This window comes from Glycine soja, chromosome 15 (genome assembly GCF_004193775.1).
Source record: "Glycine soja cultivar W05 chromosome 15, ASM419377v2, whole genome shotgun sequence".
NCBI classification, from domain to species: Eukaryota; Viridiplantae; Streptophyta; class Magnoliopsida; order Fabales; family Fabaceae; genus Glycine; species Glycine soja.
In genome coordinates, this window is record NC_041016.1 from 1,271,432 (window position 1) to 1,291,457 (window position 20,026).

Below are 20,026 nucleotides of genomic sequence, written 5' to 3' on the forward strand. Positions count from 1 at the left end.
TAGGTGGTAAGTTTTTTCTCTTTATCTTTTCCCTTCTCCTTCCTCCTCTTTTGCTTCAGACCTCAAGCGTTGGAAGCTCCTCCTCTTGCATTTTGGGAGTGTGTGCATCATCTTCTCCAAACGCCAAGACGTTATCCCGCACAGCCATTCCCATCCACACAAGTTCTTCCGCTTCGCCGTGGACGACGAAATTGACTGCTTGACCATCGCGCTGCCACCCCAACCTCGATGCATAACCCATCACACAAGAAATCCAACTGCCCAAGTTTGGGAACAACAAATTCTAGAGGAAGATTCAAATGTGCAAAATGTCCTAGATATGTAATTTTCAATTTGAGATTTAGGTTTGTCATTTTCAATTTAGAGATTTGGGTTTGTTCATTTTGTGGTGGCTCACTATTTGCATACCATTTTAAATAATTTAAAAAATAAAGAATTGAAATATATTTTTTAAAAGATAAATAACCAAGGGATTTGACGGTAAGAAATCAAATTTTAATCAGAGTGTTTTTTTTTTTCCTGTTTGAGGCGTTTGAGACGTGGCAGTTACGTTACTTACGTAATTTTAGCCCAAAGTATATCAGACATGAACTAAATTTAAAGCAAAGAAGTTTCGTAACGCCATACTAGAAAAATTGTGTAATGACAGGATTGGATATATAATATGATAATGAAATCCAATAAAAGACTCGAGATATGTGTAGGTGGCAAAAAAAAAAAAAAAAGTAAGATTTTGGAGTTCACAAGCAGTAAAAACAACATTCTTTTAAACAAGACAAAGGCATCGTCACGGTCCACTGAAGGAAGAAAAGGGTATTAGGTCGGTTATTATAAATTTGTAGTAATTGGTTAAGCGTGCATGTCTGTCTTCCCTGATCTTCAGCTATCTTTGACCTTTAAATTAGAACCTTAACCAACAACCATCCAATTTCCCCCCCCCTCTTTGCCAAAGCAAAATTCTCCTAGCATAAAAAAAAAATAATAATAATAATAATGCAAATTTTGTTTCTCTCACTCTTAAATCCCCGTTACAACATGCACCCCACGTTCAAAGAACCCAGCTCAAAAAAGAAAGGCTAACAAAAAAAACCATCAAACAAACCACCTCCACCCTTTTCTCAAACTCACCAACTCCAAAAAGAAAAAAAGGATGAAAAAAAATACAACTCCCATTTCATTCGTTACTTTGGCTTTCCCCTCTGCTACTTTCCTTCTCTCTCGGCCAGTATCTCTCCCTGCAGGGTCTTAAGACACCCCATGTTTTGTTCTTGCTAGGTTACTCCTCAAAAGTTAAACTTTCCTAGGAAAAGTAAAAAAAATATATAAAAAAAAGACACAAACATGGTTCGAGCAGGGGAACAAGAGCAGGAAGGTTACAAGGCCAAACTGTTTAATTTCAGAGGGATATTTGAGGGCACTGGGAGGCATACTAAGAGCCTTAGCGTTGACACTGCTACCATATTGGAACCTACAGAGGATGGTGCAGCGTCATCAAGAAGTCAAGGATCAAAGCCTCTTAATGATTTAGATAACATTATTCCCAAAGTAAGGGTCATAAGCAAGGAGGAAATTGCAGTTAAGGAAGCCAAAGAGAAGCTATTGCAAGGTGAATTAATGAATACTATTGCTATTTAATCTTACAAATAAAAAAATTTCCATGCAAAAGAGAGATTTGGAAAATATCTATAATTTTATGTTGATGACTTGCATAAATTTGACATTCATGGTTGGGTTTAATTCAGATATGGAACAGATGAAGGAGAGATTTGCCAAATTGTTGTTGGGTGAGGACATGTCCGGTGGAGGAAAGGGCGTTTCATCTGCTTTGGCACTGTCAAATGCATTCACAAACCTTGCTGGTACGTTGACTTTTATTTTTCTCTTTTGAATTTCTTTCCATAGTGATTGATTTGTAATGAACAAATATTTGCAACATATCATAATATGTTCTAATAATTCTTATCTCATTGAAACCGCAGCTTCAATTTTTGGTGAACAAAAGCGCCTAGAACCAATGCCGGCAGAAAGAAAAGCAAAATGGAGAAAAGAAATTGATTGGCTTCTATCAGTCACGGATTACGTTGTTGAAATGGTTCCTTCACAACAAAAGTCTAAGGATGGTTCAAATATGGAGGTAGCCCTCTTTCTATTTAAATATCTATGTTATTCTTCCTATCATAATAATTGCTATATGATTGAACCTGATTTTTATATTGAATAGATTATGACGACACGACAACGAACGGACCTCCACATGAATGTCCCTGCCTTGCGCAAGCTTGATGCAATGCTTCTTGTAAGAAAGATCAGTAAACTTAATTACCCCTTGAGCTAAATGTGATCATTATTCTTTTGTAAGTTTGAATTGATTGTTAATTATCTTTAACAAATTGCTAATGATGAACAGGAATGTCTGGATAATTTCAAAGATCAAAATGAGTTCTATTATGTGTCAAAAGGTTCAGATGATTCAGATCAAGACAGTGCAAAGACAAAAAATGATGATAAGTGGTGGTTACCTACCCCTAAGGTTCCTGCAGAAGGTCTATCTGATATGGCTAGAAAATTTCTGCAGTATCAGAAAGATTGTGTTAATCAAGTACTTAAAGCAGCCATGGCAATAAATGCCCAAATCCTGACAGAAATGGAGATTCCCGAAAGCTATATTGACTCTCTACCTAAGGTGAGACAAAAAGAACCAACAAATGCTCAAGAGTTAGCACTTGGATCAACATTGTGACATCTTTTTTACATAAAATAATTATTTTTTTTCCTTTTCTTCATTTACAGAATGGAAGAGCAAGTCTAGGGGACTCGAACTACAGGAGTATAACAGTTGAATTTTTTGATCCTGACCAGTTCCTATCAACCATGGACTTATCATCAGAGCATAAAATCCTAGATCTCAAGAATAGAATTGAAGCATCAATAGTGATTTGGAAGCGAAAGATGCACCAAAAAGATTCCAAATCTGCTTGGGGTTCTGCAGTGAGTTTGGAAAAAAGGGAGCTCTTTGAAGAGAGAGCAGAAACCATATTACTTCTCTTAAAGCACCGGTTCCCTGGCCTTCCTCAATCTGCTTTGGATATAAGCAAAATCCAATACAACAGGGTAAGAGCATGTCCTTTGTGAAGCTTGAGTTTTGTTGTCCACTATTTGCATACTCTAGTTTTGGTCTTAATACCTAGACCCAACATCATATATGGATTCCTTTCCATTTGTGTTGCATGAATTAACATGATAAAGGATTTGTTGTGTTGGCAGGATGTGGGGCAAGCTGTTCTAGAAAGCTATTCAAGAATATTGGAAAGTTTGGCTTTTACAGTACTTTCAAGAATAGATGATGTACTCCAAGCAGACTATCAAATTCAATCCCAAAATCTATCAGGGAGAAGGATAAGTTCGGTTTCAAGGCCTTCTAGAGAAGAGACAGACAAGGCTAGTGCAGAAGCTGGTTCAATGACACTATCAGATTTTATGGGTTGGGGCTCTGATCAAGGTGACGCAGACATGAAGAAGGACCCGTTTGCAATTTCAGATGACTTATGCAAAGACGATGATCCAAAGCAACAAAAACTTCAAACCGTAGTGACCAACAAGAAGGTTTCATATCTTGAGACCTTGGGAGTCATGAGAAGCCCCACATCACGTCATTAAAAGTACATTAGCCTCACAGAGGTGTTTGTTGGATTCTTGATCAATTCTTTCCTTTTGTACATAAGAATGTGCATACAAAATCATCAGCTTTGAAGCATTGTCAGAGATGTGTTTTATCCATATAAGGAGGATTTGTAGTCCGGTAGGCACCCAGATGTGATTTTTTGACAATACCTACCACAAGTATCAAGTCTGTCCTTCCCCGTGACCTTTTAACTCACTTTTCCTTTCTGACAGTGTTGATGTAGAGATCATGCTGTATTGATTCACAGGCCAATGCGTGTAACATACAACTTGTACTAGTTTTGCTTTCCATAAATTAGGATCATGCAAGGAAATCAAGTCAACTGCATTAATTAAAAGATCTTGAGTTTCATTATCAGTGGTGAGTGATCACTTACTAGTAGCTTACTGTTTTTGAACTCAGAAAAGTTGATAAAAGTAAATAATTATTACTCTGAACACTCTATTGGACCGGAAATGAACATCATTTAATAGAAGTAAGCTTTAGGCATACTTACACGTTATATGCAAGCAGAGATATACACGTTGTTCAATTCAAAAGAAGAAGGGGAGGGGGAAGGAGCTAAACAGATGGAATTGGGAAACTTAATTAGATCTTGCCCCGGGGACCTAGCTTTGGTGGAAGTTGTGGGCCCTTCTTGATTGGTAGAATGTCACCTGAAGCTGTGGAACTGAAGTATGCCAGGGTGGAACCACCTCCCAGGATCAAAAACTTGAGTAACAATCCCCTTTTTGTGAATGGAGAGGCAAATGTCTCGAAGAACTTGCTCTGCAAGTCCATATCAATGAGTGATATTATACAAGTTTGCATTTTCAATCAAGGACTAAGTTGTGCAAGGTAAAAAACATCTTAATTTTGGGGGGCCACTCCTAAACATATACACACATAAGCTCATTTCCGTGACAACATCCCTACCCATTAGTAAGTAAGAGACTAAGTGTCATAGGATAATCCATGAATTGGACTTCAAAGGCTTAAAGCAGATGGAACTTGTATAATGTATATATTAGACCAACAAATTCTAAGCCCATCCTAAGAGTAGACATAAATATCACTACCATGTGAATGCACAATACAAGCTAAGTTAATCTTAATTAGCTCAAGGAGCAATGGTGGTTGGATCTTAGTTGCATAGCCTATGCTAGTTAAGGAAATTGAGCTATAAATTATGACAAATGTATTTCTTTCTCCTCAGATTACAAAATCATTTAGCCTTAGTTAGGATATTGTCATTCCATCACTCAAAAGTCAAACCTGAAACCATCCAATAATATTGCTTCCTATGCTTTAGTTAGGACCCTAATCATTCGCACCATTTCTTAGTTAAATGAATCAATAATAAAGAGGTGCACAGAGGAAAAACGAACCTGAAGAGGGTTGTAGGGTGAAGGTGCATCGGAGCCGTACAAGTCCCACTGACCAGTAGTGTTGCCTAGATCCTCCAAATCAAAGTACACACTCTTGTCACCATACTTTGCTACCACAGCACCACTCCTGTAATTAATATTAAACTTCCAAAAAAAAAAAAAAGAAAAGTACTATGCATGCATATTGATTTAATTAAATCTCTTGTAGAGTAATAAATAATCATAGTGCAATTTGTTCACCTGAAATTCTTGGGTCTGAAACTCTGGCGAGAGGGCTTGAAAGAGAGCTTAGTTCCAGCAAGGCCCTTAACAGTAGATGGTTGAACAACAGCTAAGCTTGCCAGAGAAGCCATGGCTTTCTGTATGATCAGTTGCTACTAATGCTTTGGTTTTGATATGTTGCTTGAATCTCGTCTTCATTGCCACGTGGCCAACTTCATTTATTTGTGCAGATTTTGCAATTCATTCATGTCATGCCACGTGGTTTCAAGATGGATAAGCTTATCCACTTAGTTACATCTCTTTGTAGAGCTGCAAGGTATATAAGTAAATTAATTTTCAGGTTAATTTGATATACTGCCAGTTACAGATTTTTATACTATCAATTAATTAGTTTTACTTTTGAAGTAATTATTATAAAGATAAATTTTTTTAATAATATAATAATTTATAATACAGTAATGTAGTTCAATTAAATCTGTTAATTTAATCAAATAATAAGACAATAGCTAGGAATTATAAAATAATTATTTAACATAGATATTTATAAAATAAACATTTCTTTATGCGTAATAATATATTAATACTTTGCCCTGTATATAATCTTAGACAATATATATTTGTAATAATAATAAAAAAAAGTCATTTAATATTCAATAGAGGGTATTAAGATTTTGTTAAAAAGAATGTTAAAATTTGTAATATTTAATTAAGATTTTTTATAATTTGTAAAAATAATAGTATTAAAAAGCATACAAATTTTAATAGATTATTCGGTAGGATAGATTTCGATCGATTTGTGTGACTTTTTAATAGAATATATATATAAAAAAATAATCTTGAAACTTTGTTAAACTTTTCTTCTTCTTTTTTCATCAAGAAGAATTCATTCTCTTTTTGCTTAAGGCTGTAAAAACATTGGTACAGTACTTCATCATTTTTTCTTTATATCTTTCAGACCTTCTCTCTAATTAAATATATGAACTTTTTACTCTCATTTTTTCGCATTTAATCAATTTGTTTGGACTAATTCAGCGTGTCAGTAAACAAAAACAAACGAAAAAAAAAAACGCATAAAACCTTTAAAATTATACAATGTGGTTCTAACTTTACTCTCAAGAAAAAAATACTACCGGTACTCTCTTATTAATATCCATAATTATTTTTAAATTATATTTTTTTTTTACACCAAACTAAACTGACATAAATCTAAGTATAACTCATTTTTTTTAAAAAAACATATTGGCTCTAATTCTAAAATCAAAATTAATTTCAAATCAAAATGGGTTAACGAGACAACATAAATCACGAACGCTCTTATTATTTTTTGTTTACATAATCAGGTAATTTTTAGGAATCACATTCTTCCAAAGATAAAATAGTTTTTCTTTTAATTTCTCAGGAATTTAAAAAATAAAATTACTTTAATAACATAATTGAATAAAAAAAAATAGAGAAGATGGTGCAGCATATTAAAGTGCAGCGCAGGCGCACAGAATGAAAAGAGATAGAGTTATCGATCCCTTTGGGGAGATAAGAAAATGTGGCTTGTGCAGCTCTCAACCCCATTTCTGAACGGCCATGGCCATGGCTCCAGCCTTCTCTGGAAACCCAGTTCGGCGGTGACTCAGACCCACTGGGCCCCGCCGAGTTTGCTGCCTCAAATCAATGCGATGAAGACGATGCAGGGAAAAGTGGTGTGCTCCACGAACGACAAGACGGTGGCAGTGGAGGTGGTGCGGCTGGCCCCTCACCCAAAGTACAAGAGGCGCGTGAGGAAGAAGAAGAAGTACCAGGCCCACGATCCCGATAACCAATTCAATGTCGGCGACATCGTCCAGCTCCAGAAGACCAGGCCCATCAGCAAGACCAAGGCCTTTCTCGCACTCCCCGTTCCCAAGAGGTCCTCCAACAGGCCCGAGCCCCAGCCCGATGAGCTTTCCATTCCCTTCGAGTCCCAGCCCCAGGCCTAGATTCCAGAGTTACACCTCAATTTCACTCTCTCCTACGCCTACTTTTTATCCAAATCCTTCTTTTGCATTCGCTTTTATGCTTATGTGTTGTAATTTGGATGCTGCTTGTGTTTTCGAGCTTCGCTATATGTGCAATTCTTATCATTCTAGCTGACTGCTATCATATATAATCGTCTTTTTATTTCATTCGTTATTGTTTTAGTGTTTTTGACTTGTGAGGGTTTTCTGATTTAAGTTGCTCCATCATAATTTTGAGGGTTCGGTGAATTGAGGAAATTTTATTGTTTAATTCCACGCGCAAATGAATTGAGAGTGAAGAATTTGGTGCAAACGAAATGAAATTGAGAAATGAATCTTGCTAGCTCTGTTATCGTGAGAGCTTTTATTGCTCAATGCACTTTCTAAATGTTTGATGAAATGTCTAATATGGCTTTTGATCAACATTCAATGCGGAATGTGAAGTTATGGGAGTGTTTTTTTTATTTATTTATTGTGACAGACAAGTTTTTGAAGGAATATTCGTTTAGGTTTCTGATGGCTAAATTTCCATCATAGTATCTTGAGTTTTCCTTCTCTCTGGAGCTCTTAATTTTCCCCCCTTATAATCTATTCAACTCATCGCTTCACTCCCAATAAAGGAAGACTATGTTTTTCTATTGATTACTTATACAATTACAACTTAGTACTGTAGTCAATAAAATGCAAATTCCTGTTAAATTGTAGTAATAATAATGCGCCGTAGATTAAATGCAATGATCTTGATATTATCCTCAAAAGTGTTGCTGTGCAAGAAGTCCCAAATTTGATAGATATAGGTATGTTGAGCAACATATAATTGATAAAGACTCAAACTAGATTCTTAAGTTTTTGGATTAGATATGATATCAAGTTCACTTGTGATTGGCACCCATTGATGGTGTTCTCTCTAGTATTTTGTCCCTCTCGTGTTCCAAACACACTCGATTGGAATATAGGACTTGGTTCCACTGTACTTTCGTATAAGTTCATTCCTAGAATTAGATGTATAGTCCATGGTTTCTTTGTTTAGCACGGGGGCTTCTTGCACCATCTGTACAGGAGGGTTTGCACTTGGTTGTCAGCTTTCTAACAATAGCTTGAAGGGGGGGGGGGGGGGGGGGGGGGGGGGGGGATGCAAATAAAGAGTCACTTGATGGAAATGGCAGCCAAATTATGCAAAATACCATGCACACATGCATGAGACAAAGCAGAGATTGATGCTGACCTAGAAACAAGGGCCTGGTTACCGGTATATTACCTGCACATACTTGTCCGGGATTGTATTTTTGTAACCATTTCTTTTGGAAGAATTTCCCCGCGTAAATTAAAGGCTAATAACATTGCCAACTGTGCAGGGTGCCAGACCTGAGACTAAATATATTACCCAGAAAGACATAGCAAGCAAAATCATCTTTTTTTTTATTTTAAAAAAAAAAGTATTAATACGTTTCTTGATCGTTTTCATGTGCTTAAGTCTCGGTTCTGACAAATTATTGTTTTCCTTAAGTTGGAACTTTCTACTCCCCTTCTTTTTGCTCTGATAAGTCCCGTCTTTGAAACCTGATTGGTTTTATTAACCTTTTTTTTTTGCTCAATTGGTTTGGTTTTATCAACCTGACATGCACAGTTTTGGATGTTTATAATTTGGGCTGCAAGAAACTGTAACGTTTGTTTCCGACATAAACGTGAACCGCACAGCTTCGTGAAGATTTGTAAAAGATTATTACATTGTTAGAGCAGAACCTGGGTGTGAAGTAACTTGTCATTACTAGCTCTATCCTTTTTTGGTCAATAATTCCAATTTGAGCCATCAAATCAACCATGTAAGGCAGGAATAATCAAAATTACTACCAAAAAACCAACTGCATAAGGAATTAACAAATGATAATTCTATACACGCCATACTTAATACTCTAGGTTCTAAAAGCTTTTTGTCTATCTTTCTACCTACAGAACTGCAGATACAGATATACAAACTCAACCAACCCTCCTTGGTAGTGGAATAATGAGTAAAACTAACCCAGAAACGGAGAAAGGGGACAAAAGCAAGCTATTTTTGCCAAACCGAATACCATCCAAAAAAGGGAATAGAGAGCCTAAGATTATCACAGCTAATTAAAGTCTATGACTCTCTATCAAGTGATTATCTGATTTTGACTAGCCATCTTCACATTGTAGACTCGTTCGGATATTTCTCAATGTACAAGATACAAGAGTGTTGACCGAGTCCACAGACTCCATTGTTAACTTGGCAGCGGGAGAAGCATTGGTAAGAATCTGGAATGCCATTGTAAACAAAGATCCTCCCTCGGTATTTTTTTCTTCCTGCCTTGAACTAATCACCAATGGCCTTGACTCAAGACCATCAGGAATAATAGAGAATCCTGAGGGCAGTATGGCAAGATTGCTCGAATCACATCCTGTCATCACAGACTGAGTGCCAGTAATGTCCACAGAAGCATATACCACCATTGACTCATAAGGGTTTGTGTAGCTATCTTGCAGTATCCACACACTGTTTTCTTTCGATTTAATTGTCTGCCAAATCAGAAGAATACCATATTTCACTTAGAACCATGTCTTTTTTACCTCAATGCACTTTGCATTTTCATTTTAAGGTATTGAAATTTGAACCGAAGTAACTTACTTGAATGGCTACGGCATTTCCTCGGTCTTGTCCTTTGGCTAAATTTGCAATGGACTGCACTGTCCCACCACTTGACATGATGTCCCACTAAGATAATGTGATACGTATCAGGACATTTAACCATTCAAATTATTAACCAAAATTGACAAAAGGATTGAGAAGGAAAGGAGACAAGAGAGTGGTACTTCAGTTCGTCGCGTTTCATCCCTCAGGAAATCAAACAGAACATTAGGTGAGACAGGCAACCATACAGAACAAACAGCGCACAATATCAACCCAAGAGGTTCACCAGGATCGTTCAAGTTCTTTCTAGAACTTATCCTTATGTCTTCTCCAGTTTTACTTGTAAACTTAGTCCATGTGTGGAAGCTTGACGCGCCAATTGCATGGCAGAAACTCCATGTCATTCTTTGTGCCAACTTCAAAATGCTTTTTCTCCCGGCCAACGTGGCAACACCTAACATTTTGTCATGCAACACTCTTCCATTTTGTAGCTGCTCCTAAGTTAAGTATTTAATAACAAAGTAGAAGTAACTTATTAGAATTTATTACTCACCGGTTGAATCCTTCATGGGAACATTTGTTGCCATGAAGAAAACTAGACGTTCACATTGAAGTTGTAGAGTCGCAATCCAATGCCTGGCCCCAAAAGCTAGGCCACTGTTCACAATGGTGCGATACATTGAATGGACTGCACTCTTCTGGCATTCCAAGTGCTCCACCCATATTACCTAAAGATAAAAACAAAGATCAACATGTAGTCTAGTCTATGCTACATTTTTTACTTCAATAATTCTAAACCCCCTTCACCAATTCTTCTAATTACTAAACTAAAAAAAAAATGTTTTTATCTTCATAAGATACTATTTATCTTCGTTTATTTAATTAACACCATAATTTTATTGCTTTGCTTCTTTCAAGTGATGATTATTGATTACTAATGGTGCCTATGAAAGTGCATCCTTAATTTACACGATGTCCACCGACAAAATTAGCTGCAATGGTCATACTCACACACTAGCTAGCTTACTAGTAACACCCAGTTGTTGTACCCATCCTCTATTTTATTTTATTTTTCTCATAAATTAGACTTTGCTCGCACCGACTATATACAATGACCAATTAAGGGTTTTCCTAAAAAAACAAAATATAGAGGTTGAAATTTTTATGGGTCCTTTATGTAACAAAAGTGTAAACTAAAATATATTTAGGACTTGAATTTGTACATACTTTGCAATGGCCATTGGACTTGTCCTCAATAATGCAACCGGAAGGGCGTTTTCTGCATTTCACGAGGGACGCGTCAATGTTGTCTTCTACTTTGTCTATGGATACATCAACGATTGCCCACTGTTCAGCACTCAACTGCTTGCAGAAACGGACAAAATATACTTCTCTTGTGGGCACCATAGGAGTGAGCATTTGCAGCTCAGCAAACATCTGCACCCAATACAAAATTAAGGTTTAGAGTTTTATTGTCAAATTAAATTTGTTGTGCCTTTAGTACTTCCAGGAAAAAGTTTCACTGTCCAGTGTCCACATCTTATAACTTAGAACGAGGTCATGCTTGTCTTTCTATGTTCAAGAATTTTATATAAAAGAAGTAATAAAACACTGGTTTATGTGCTTTTTGATTGGCATTTAGCCACTGAGAGGAAAATCTTTTTTTAATAAAAGAACACGTAGAGACAAAGAAAGAGAGAGAGAGATTCCAGCTGGACACACCCATTGGATAAGATGTGGGGAACTAAGAGGAAAATGCCAACAGTGATAAATGGTAACTTTGTCTATACTTTGTGTGATATAAATAAAGGTCGTGTTTTAAAGACACGAAAAAGGTGATAAGCACTTATATTTTGAAACAGAAATCAAAGGAATGGGCTAATAAACCGTAATTTCTATAAGCGGAAGCGTAAGTTTACACATGCAACTCAAATTTTTTAGTTTAAACATTTATAACTTTAGGATGAAAAATCCATAAGTACGAAAACAGCTTAAAACCACCCTTTCTCTTTGTTTGTCATGGTTCGACCACTTGGAGAAAAGAAATTCCATATCAATAAATCCACGTTTGAAGTGTCCTTTCTGTTTTACAACGGGAAATGAATTTTATTTGAAACACTAGGTTGAATGAAAGCGATTGAGGTTATATATGACACATACTAATTTTTCTTTTGGCATTTCAATTTAGTGTATCTGACTAAAACTTTAAAGTTTTATCAAACCTTTCATTAAGTAGGGCCCAGCGAATTCAAGTATACGGTTTGTGGTACGGTGAATTTTGTGTGTGATGCGGAGAATTAATTACTGAGAGAATTAGGTAACCATGTAAAACAAAAGCTAGCACAGTGGTAACATTTTCCCCTTACCAGTTGCACTGCACCATTCCTGCCAGGACCCTCTCCATTGCATATTACATCAACAGTGGCCGCCTTAGATATTAAACACGGAAACATTTCCTTCCACTGATTCTGCAAGAAGCATAACAAGTCAAAAGGAAATAATATATATTCATTCTAACCCAGAACTTACTCACGAAGTACTTTTATATAAGAGACACTTTGTTACAAGAGATTAAAAAGCTATTTGAGACAACTCTAATATTCATATGGTTCTTTTTTCTTTTTGTACCACCTGTATCTTTTACTATTCTATTTGAGCCTCATAGATAGTAAAACCCTGATTAAGCCCACGAAGTACAGTGGTTATTCATATGATTCAAGAATGCATTTATAATTCAAGAAGCACTCTACACACACATACAGGTATCTTATTCTTACCACATCTAGAAAACTTTGGACAAGCCGAGGGAGATCCACAAAAACAACTGCAGTGTCTCTTGAGGCTTCAATGGATCTCCTTGGCTTTCCACTGCTTGAATTTTCAACTGCAAACTCCCTAACATATTCATCATAGTTAAGAATTTCGCGACCAGTCTCGAAGCTACGAAGCCATAATGGTTCCCCCACGGTAGCCATCTTGATGAGCTCCTCCATAGCTTGGTTTACTGTATCCATTATCCTTGACTTATCAAGTCCAAAAATTCCAGTGTAAAAATCCAAAGAGCTTCTATTCTCTTGGTCATGGCCAGAAGAACATGAAGGGGACGTTGACCCTGGTGCGTATTTCCCTAAAACTGCTCGGAGCTTCTCTACCTACACACACGTGTTGATATATATAGATTATAGAGTGTAAATCTTCAATATTTATTTTAATTTCTTTTCATATCAAGGAAATTAAAGAAAGTAATAATGTGAATTAACATTAACATTAAACCTCAGCTTTGAGTTTGGCATTTTCAATACGTAGTTGTTGTTCTTCAGTTGGCATGGCACCATCTCTGCTTGTGGTAGGCACGCCACAGTTGGGGCAACAAGCTTTGTTTATGGTCTCTCGTAAGGTCTTGTTTTTCTCCTTTAGTTTCTCTATTTCTGACTTCAACAAAGAATTTTCATGACGCTCTTGTATTGCCTGCGAAAAGCCGATTACATATATGTGTATATAATAATGCATATATATTATTATTAAACTCAACAAAAGAAAAACAATTATTAAAGAAAATGAAATGGAGTTGATGCGGTAACTGGGGATGCGGGTAAGTTAATAAATTTAAATTAAATTACCTTGATTTGGGTTCGACGATTTTGGAACCAAAACTTGACTTGCCTTGGGGCAAGGCCTAATTGCTTGCTTAGTTGTTGCCTCTGCTTTTCATCAGGATGTGGTGACTCTTTGAAAAGCCTGCAACATTACATTCACGACATCAACTTTTCTCTTGATTTACCTTTCACTACAAGCTTCAATTCTGAAGTGCAGAATAGTCCAAAAAATGGGGTTCAAATAATGCAGACATGATATAAATGTGTAACAGTAACACAAATTAATCAAGTGGAAAGAGGTCTAAAAAAAACAGTGGTTTACATCAAACAAAGAAATAAAGCAAAAGCAGTTCAAAAATAAAAAAATTTAAGCTGTCTTTTAATCATCGTCCTTTTGTAACCATACGATATCAATAAATTTACTCATAATCGTGGCCAGTAGTACGGTATAAACTACGCAGCCATGCTTTAAAGTCCCACTGGTAACGCTGGCATGCAAATCATTATTTTGATTCATTGATGACCCCCTAAATAAATGACTGATTACTTCCTTACTTAACAATTAATAATATGTGCAAAGAAAATCATCCAACAGGTATATATATATATATATATATATAAAGCTGTTTCTTAGCCGTTCTTAATTAACAAATAATCATCATAGGCGTCTCTCTCTCTCTCTCTCTCTCTCTCTCTCTCTCTCTCTCTATATATATATATATATATATATATATATATATATATATAGTAACTAGCTAGTAGTAATGAAGACACATAGTGATAGTAGTACTGTGCAGGAGGGATGCCAGAAGCTCAAAGAAAAAGTGTACGCAAAATATAATGCACATTGCTCAATCATGATTAATCAATGTCAATAGTCTTTTGGAGAAATAAGGCGAGTTCGATTTTTTTGGTTAACAAAACTAACATTATGATAAACTAGTATTTGTCGAATAAATAAAAAAATAGTGCTTCCTCCATCAAAACTAGTGCTAGCAACATCACACTTTGTATTATACATTTATACTTGACTGAAAACTATAAAATTACAGGTGATGGAGCTTATTAAATAAAGACGTGAAATTTACAAAGTTTTAAAATTTATAATATATTTCAATATTGCTAAACATCTCTTAACTAAGCAAATATGCAGGCACACACACAAAATAAAAAAGTGAGATTAATAATTATTATAGTAACGTACGCTTCCATTTCTTTGATCTGGTCAGCAGTGTGCCTGTGATATTTCTTCCTCTTCTTCTTCTTGTTCTTGTCTCCATCAGCATCGTCATCTTCATGTTCAGCTTCAACTTCGAAATCATCCTCTGATCTGGATCTTGTGGGACCGGAGTTCTCGCTGCTAATATCATCTAACCTCTCACACTCTTCACCCTCCTCCACCGAAGTGGCAGCCTCATCCGCCGCGGCAACCCCGGCATGGCGAAAAATACCAGCCTTGAATGCAGAAAGCGACAAGACTCAAGAGAGAGGAGAGAAAAGCATATAGAAGAAAGAAAGAAGTGTATGGTTGAGTAGTTAAGTTATAATACTTACAAGGCTGAGAGAGAGAGCAGGAGAAGCAAAGAAGTCTTTGGCGTGAGAAGTGGGAGGAGGATTATTATTGTTGGACATGTCGGCGGCCATTGATGAAGGGAATGAAGAATGGTGAGTTTATGAAGGATCAAAAATGGCAGAGGCAAGGGAAGCAAGGGGGAAGGGAGAAAGTGACGTATGGAGTGGTGGGTTTTAAGAATATAAAAACAAAAGAAAGGAACTCGCTAATGTTTTTAAAATCATTTACTCTATAATGTGGAGGAGGCTGGTAGGATTGACTGTTAGATAAACAACTAACTTGGGCACTTCAATTTATGCCTCCAACGGTATCTTACTACACTACAACAACAACAATCTCTTCTTTCCACCTTCCACTTTTTTTTCTTTTTCTACAGGAATTGAATTTAGGTATTATTATACTTGTTTTTAATTGCTTCAATTTTTATTCTTTTTTTATGTTTGGAGGTAATTAAATCATTTTTTTTGGTAGTACCTTAAATAAACATGTTGTTAGATATAGAATTTAATTGGACTAAAATAAAAGAAATAAATACATGTGAATTTTTAAAATAGAATGATCAAATATATTTATTTTAAAATAGGAAAATTAAAATTATCAATTTTACAAAATATAAGGATCAAGGCTGTATTCAAGCTAAATTAATAATTATGTTATGGTACTTTTTTCTTATTTTCTATGGAATTATGTTGTGAGCTAACTATTTATGTATACGATAAACCAATTCAATATGCCATTGTGGGTCATGGTATTTTTTTATTCGCTAAAAAAATCTAGATAAATTGAGTTCTAAGAGCTTATAACTATTAATAGGACAGGCTTCACAACTTAAGAAACACTTATAGAATATTTATACATATTGCATATTAACCAAAATTTTATATCAATATATTGCAGGATTCAAATTTATATTTTATAAAATATAAGCTTTATTTTTATTAACTAGACCGATTTTTATACATGGCGTGTCATAGTTTAGGTTTGGCAACAAAAACCAATATTGGTTGAAATAAGTAATAGTAATTTATGTTTTTTAATCTAAGTTGTTGAGGGTTAGAATTTAGATTTTGGATATAAAGTATATCACGTTGAGAGAAAAATATTTTCTTGATAAAAATTAATCACTATTTTTTTATGATAAATATTTCATACTAATATTAGAATAATAAAAAATAAGAATATTTGGTGACAAAATATGTCTGAATTGGAATTTTTTTCTCGTCCATTCGTACAGGTTTCTGTGTATAAATAGTTATTACAACAAATTTTCTCACCTAAAAAGTACTATCATAATTTTCTTCCAAAACAATGAAACATGCTCATTCTGATTTGGAAATCTTTTTTTTTTCCTCGTGCTTTCGTACAGGGTTAGTGGTTACTGTGTTTTGTTATGAATACTTGTTACAACTTAATTTCCTATGAGTCGGTGAAACTTATTTTTACGTTTAGATATTAATAAAATAAGGTTATTTAGTGCTTTAAAAAAAGTTATTTATCTATATTCTAATTAAGTTTTTTCTTTTTTGTATTTATATTCTACTCCTAGACAAACTTTCACAATCGATGATCAGTCAAGTAGGCTACTTAGATTTAGAAAATATAGTAAATTTAAATAAGGAAGGAAATAAACTCTATCTTTTACATAAGAGATAGTCTCTAAATTCAAAAATGTATGTTACTAAAAAAAATTATATATTTTTCTAATTACATTATCTTTCAAAATTGAGATCTAAACATTTAATTTCACCTCTATAAAACAACTTCATCAAGATTTAATTCATACTCATTATAACACATATACCTTTCTTTTCTTCTAAAAATTATCATATCCTGTTATTATATATAATTACTATTGTTGTTATATTATTGTTATTATTATTATAATTTTGTAAAACTTCATTTTGGTTTCTACATTTTCCTTTACTCGAATTCTATTATAAACATTGAATTTATAAAATAATTTGAGTAAAACATATGCATACTAGTCGTTTTAATTATTATTTTTTCCTAATTAATACTCTCATTTTTAATAATATATTAAATTTAATTATATATAATACTCAATATACATAAATATGTTTTTTACGTTATTTTTCATATTTTAGGTAATTAATTAACTAATTCCACACACAGACACACCTTTGTTTCTAATTCATATTTTGTTTATACATTTCTTTTAAAAAAAGTTTGCTCATAATTTTTTAAAAAATATATAACAATTACACTTTTGTTTCTACCCCCATTCATAATGGATTCTATATCAGACAAAACTATAATTGTAATGGCCAAAGCATAATGTTTCTATTTCATAATAATCATCCCTTTGAATTATGAATGTTACTTTGTATATGTATTGGATAAGTCATTTCTATTGATTTTTAAATGTGTAGATCAAGAAAGATTATTTTATTTTAATTAATGGTCTAAAGTCTAATTTTTAATAGGTAATTGTGTTAAATACTTAAGAGATTGAGTTGTTTATAATAATTTTAGTCTACTCAAATACGATTATCTCTTATGAAATATACTTGTGATCTATAAAAAAATATTTCAATTAATTTATAAATTTTAAGTTTATTTAATTAAAATAATTATTTTTACTAGAGTAATTTATCTTACTGATTATAATATTTTTCAAATACAACATAAAGTAACATTTTTACCTTTAAAAAAGCTTGAATCATTTTTCAAATGTTATTTGAAGTAGATTTTGGATTTATAACTTACAATTTATCATTACTATTTCTATTTTTGCCTTTACATTTTAATAAAATTTCGTATTCACTATACCTTTTTTAATCTTGTGCTATTTTATCAAAGTTTATAAGATTTTTCTAAAAACAAAAAGTATAAGAATTCAAATTTAATTAAAATATCTAAAATTATAGTTACCTAAAAATATTTTTTTATAAAATAAAAATTATACAAAAAATCATATAAACATATGATTTCATGCCACTTTGCTTTATTATTTAACAATTAATTTGATCAAATATTTTTAATATAATAAATTATCACAATAACTTTCAGCTAATAACTTTGAATTAAAACTTAATTTTTTAAACCTTGGAATTTTTTTAAAAAATTAACTAATTTATTGACTATTTTTTATCTTTTAAAATACAACCTTATAGTTTCTATTCACCTATATATGTCCAACATGCCACAACGACCATTCTCACCAAAGTTGACTATGAAAAAAGAAACACGAAATGAGAAAAAGAAAAGAAAACTAACGAAAACAATATAAGCCGACTCAGCTTGGACATGCCGTACGGTACAATCGTAATGGTAAGGAAAAAGGATGTGGCGAGATAATCTTAAAGGATATGAAAAGATGAACAAATTTAAATCCTCAAAGATAAGGTAGCAAGAAGAGAAATCTTATGGAAGAAATTTTTCAGAATGAAAAATATTTACATTTAGGCTGTTCTGTGAGATACTTCAAACTTTTTTTTACTAACTTAAAAATTTATTTTACTGTTTTATAAACAAATTTATTTTAATAACTTGTAATATCTTTTGAAATTTAACTTCAAGTAGCATTTTTTAATAAATAAGTTTATTTTAGTAATGCTTTAATAACTTATAGTATTTTTTGAAATGTAATTTTAAGTAGCATTTTTTAAAATGTTAGCTTGTAATTTTAATTTTTTTTTATCTTTATATATTTATCAATTTTTTTTTATTTTTCAAAAATATATTATAATTTTATTATTTTTCTATCATTTTATATTTTTTTATTTATTTTAATAATTAATTTTATCAGACACTTATAATTTAATAAATTAATTTTTTAACTTTTATTTAACTTTTTCACTAATTTTATCAAATATAACCTTAGAAAAGAATACTGTTTATCACCTTTGTTTGAACTCAAACTTGATATCTTGTCGAGGGAAACCAAACTTAGTGTATCACGTTTGCTTGAACTCAAACTCGATTGAAGGAAACCAAACTCAACTGACCAATAATTATTGATAATTTTTCTTTTAATTTTTTTTAAAAATAATAATAATCCGTATTTTGAATTTTCATATATAAATATCCTCATTTTTAAAAAATAATATTACGCAATTCGTTAAAATTCTTTGCATTCATGCATGATTCATTAAAATAAATAGCATTCGTGGAATTATAATAATAGTGTTGCAACGTGTGGACATGCAATTTGTAGGGTTTACTTTTATAATCTCTTAAGAAAGGGAGTATCATAATATCTATTTTTAGAATTATACACTTTACAAACTACATTAAAAACTACATACCATAATAGCAAATGTTACAAACTTCATTAGAAAAGCTGCAAGATTGTAAAAGTTATAGATTTTTGGCTTTATACCACAAATATATTTTATTAGAGGCAATTTTCTACCCAGAAAATTTGAACGTGAAACATACTAAAAAAGTTATGCATATATGGCTTGAACAAACTATTTATTGACATGAAAGTTACGATAATAATTTTTTCTATACGTAAAAAATTTAAACCTAAAACCTAGTTTAAAAATGTCCCACTTACATTAATTAGACTTATTCCTTATTTAATAAATCTCATGTAAAATTTATCTAATAACAAAGAGTACATTAAAAAAAATTATTATTAATGTTTCTCTTGCGACTAGTTTTTGCTAATGTTCATCAGCTGTAGATTTTAATTTCTTCCATTTTTTGCCCCTGAATTTTGTATGGTTGTTGATGTACAAGATCTAAATCTTCACTGCAGAATGTTTGTGACAACGAAGGATAAAGATTATAGGCATACTTTTTGTCAGATACATCTGCCATAACATTCCATAATTAAAGTTTTGGTGTCATCTGGGTTATGATTAAGTTTATCTGCTATTCAAAACAGTTAAGCCATAATGTTTTTTCTTTTTAGGTTTCATGCTATTTTTTCTCCTTTATTTTGGTGGTTGGGAACGGTAGATAACTTGAAGCAATCAAA

The 20,026-nt window shown here is 33.1% G+C and overlaps 4 protein-coding genes across 4 annotated transcripts; 2 read left to right on the forward strand and 2 right to left on the reverse strand.

Moving 5' to 3' along the window:
- The first annotated feature begins 988 nt into the window (after positions 1-988).
- On the forward strand, positions 989-4,115 carry LOC114387841 (rop guanine nucleotide exchange factor 12-like). Its single transcript, XM_028348053.1, has 7 exons — positions 989-1,606; positions 1,743-1,859; positions 1,980-2,134; positions 2,222-2,296; positions 2,408-2,683; positions 2,791-3,111; positions 3,265-4,115. The coding sequence occupies exons 1-7, from the start codon at positions 1,342-1,344 to the stop codon at positions 3,655-3,657; spliced, it is 1,602 nt and encodes a 533-aa protein (XP_028203854.1). The 5' UTR covers positions 989-1,341; the 3' UTR covers positions 3,658-4,115.
- LOC114387842 (photosystem I reaction center subunit VI, chloroplastic-like) lies at positions 4,089-5,445 on the reverse strand. The gene is made up of 3 exons (XM_028348054.1): positions 5,290-5,445; positions 5,050-5,176; positions 4,089-4,450 (listed from the first exon to the last, which is right to left on the reverse strand). The coding sequence occupies exons 1-3, from the start codon at positions 5,400-5,402 to the stop codon at positions 4,271-4,273; spliced, it is 420 nt and encodes a 139-aa protein (XP_028203855.1). The 5' UTR covers positions 5,403-5,445; the 3' UTR covers positions 4,089-4,270.
- A 1,317-nt stretch (positions 5,446-6,762) lies between these two features.
- LOC114386395 (30S ribosomal protein S17, chloroplastic) lies at positions 6,763-7,432 on the forward strand. The gene has a single exon (XM_028346397.1). It carries the CDS (start codon positions 6,810-6,812, stop codon positions 7,239-7,241), a length of 432 nt encoding a protein of 143 aa, XP_028202198.1. The 5' UTR covers positions 6,763-6,809; the 3' UTR covers positions 7,242-7,432.
- A 1,662-nt stretch (positions 7,433-9,094) lies between these two features.
- Positions 9,095-15,304, reverse strand: LOC114388717 (homeobox-leucine zipper protein GLABRA 2-like). Its single transcript, XM_028349362.1, has 11 exons — positions 15,060-15,304; positions 14,710-14,960; positions 13,530-13,647; positions 13,183-13,377; positions 12,687-13,061; positions 12,276-12,377; positions 11,137-11,346; positions 10,463-10,637; positions 10,092-10,363; positions 9,907-9,993; positions 9,095-9,797 (listed from the first exon to the last, which is right to left on the reverse strand). Exons 1-11 carry the CDS (start codon positions 15,147-15,149, stop codon positions 9,417-9,419), a joined length of 2,256 nt encoding a protein of 751 aa, XP_028205163.1. The 5' UTR covers positions 15,150-15,304; the 3' UTR covers positions 9,095-9,416.
- Between the last annotated feature and the right edge of the window lie 4,722 nt (positions 15,305-20,026).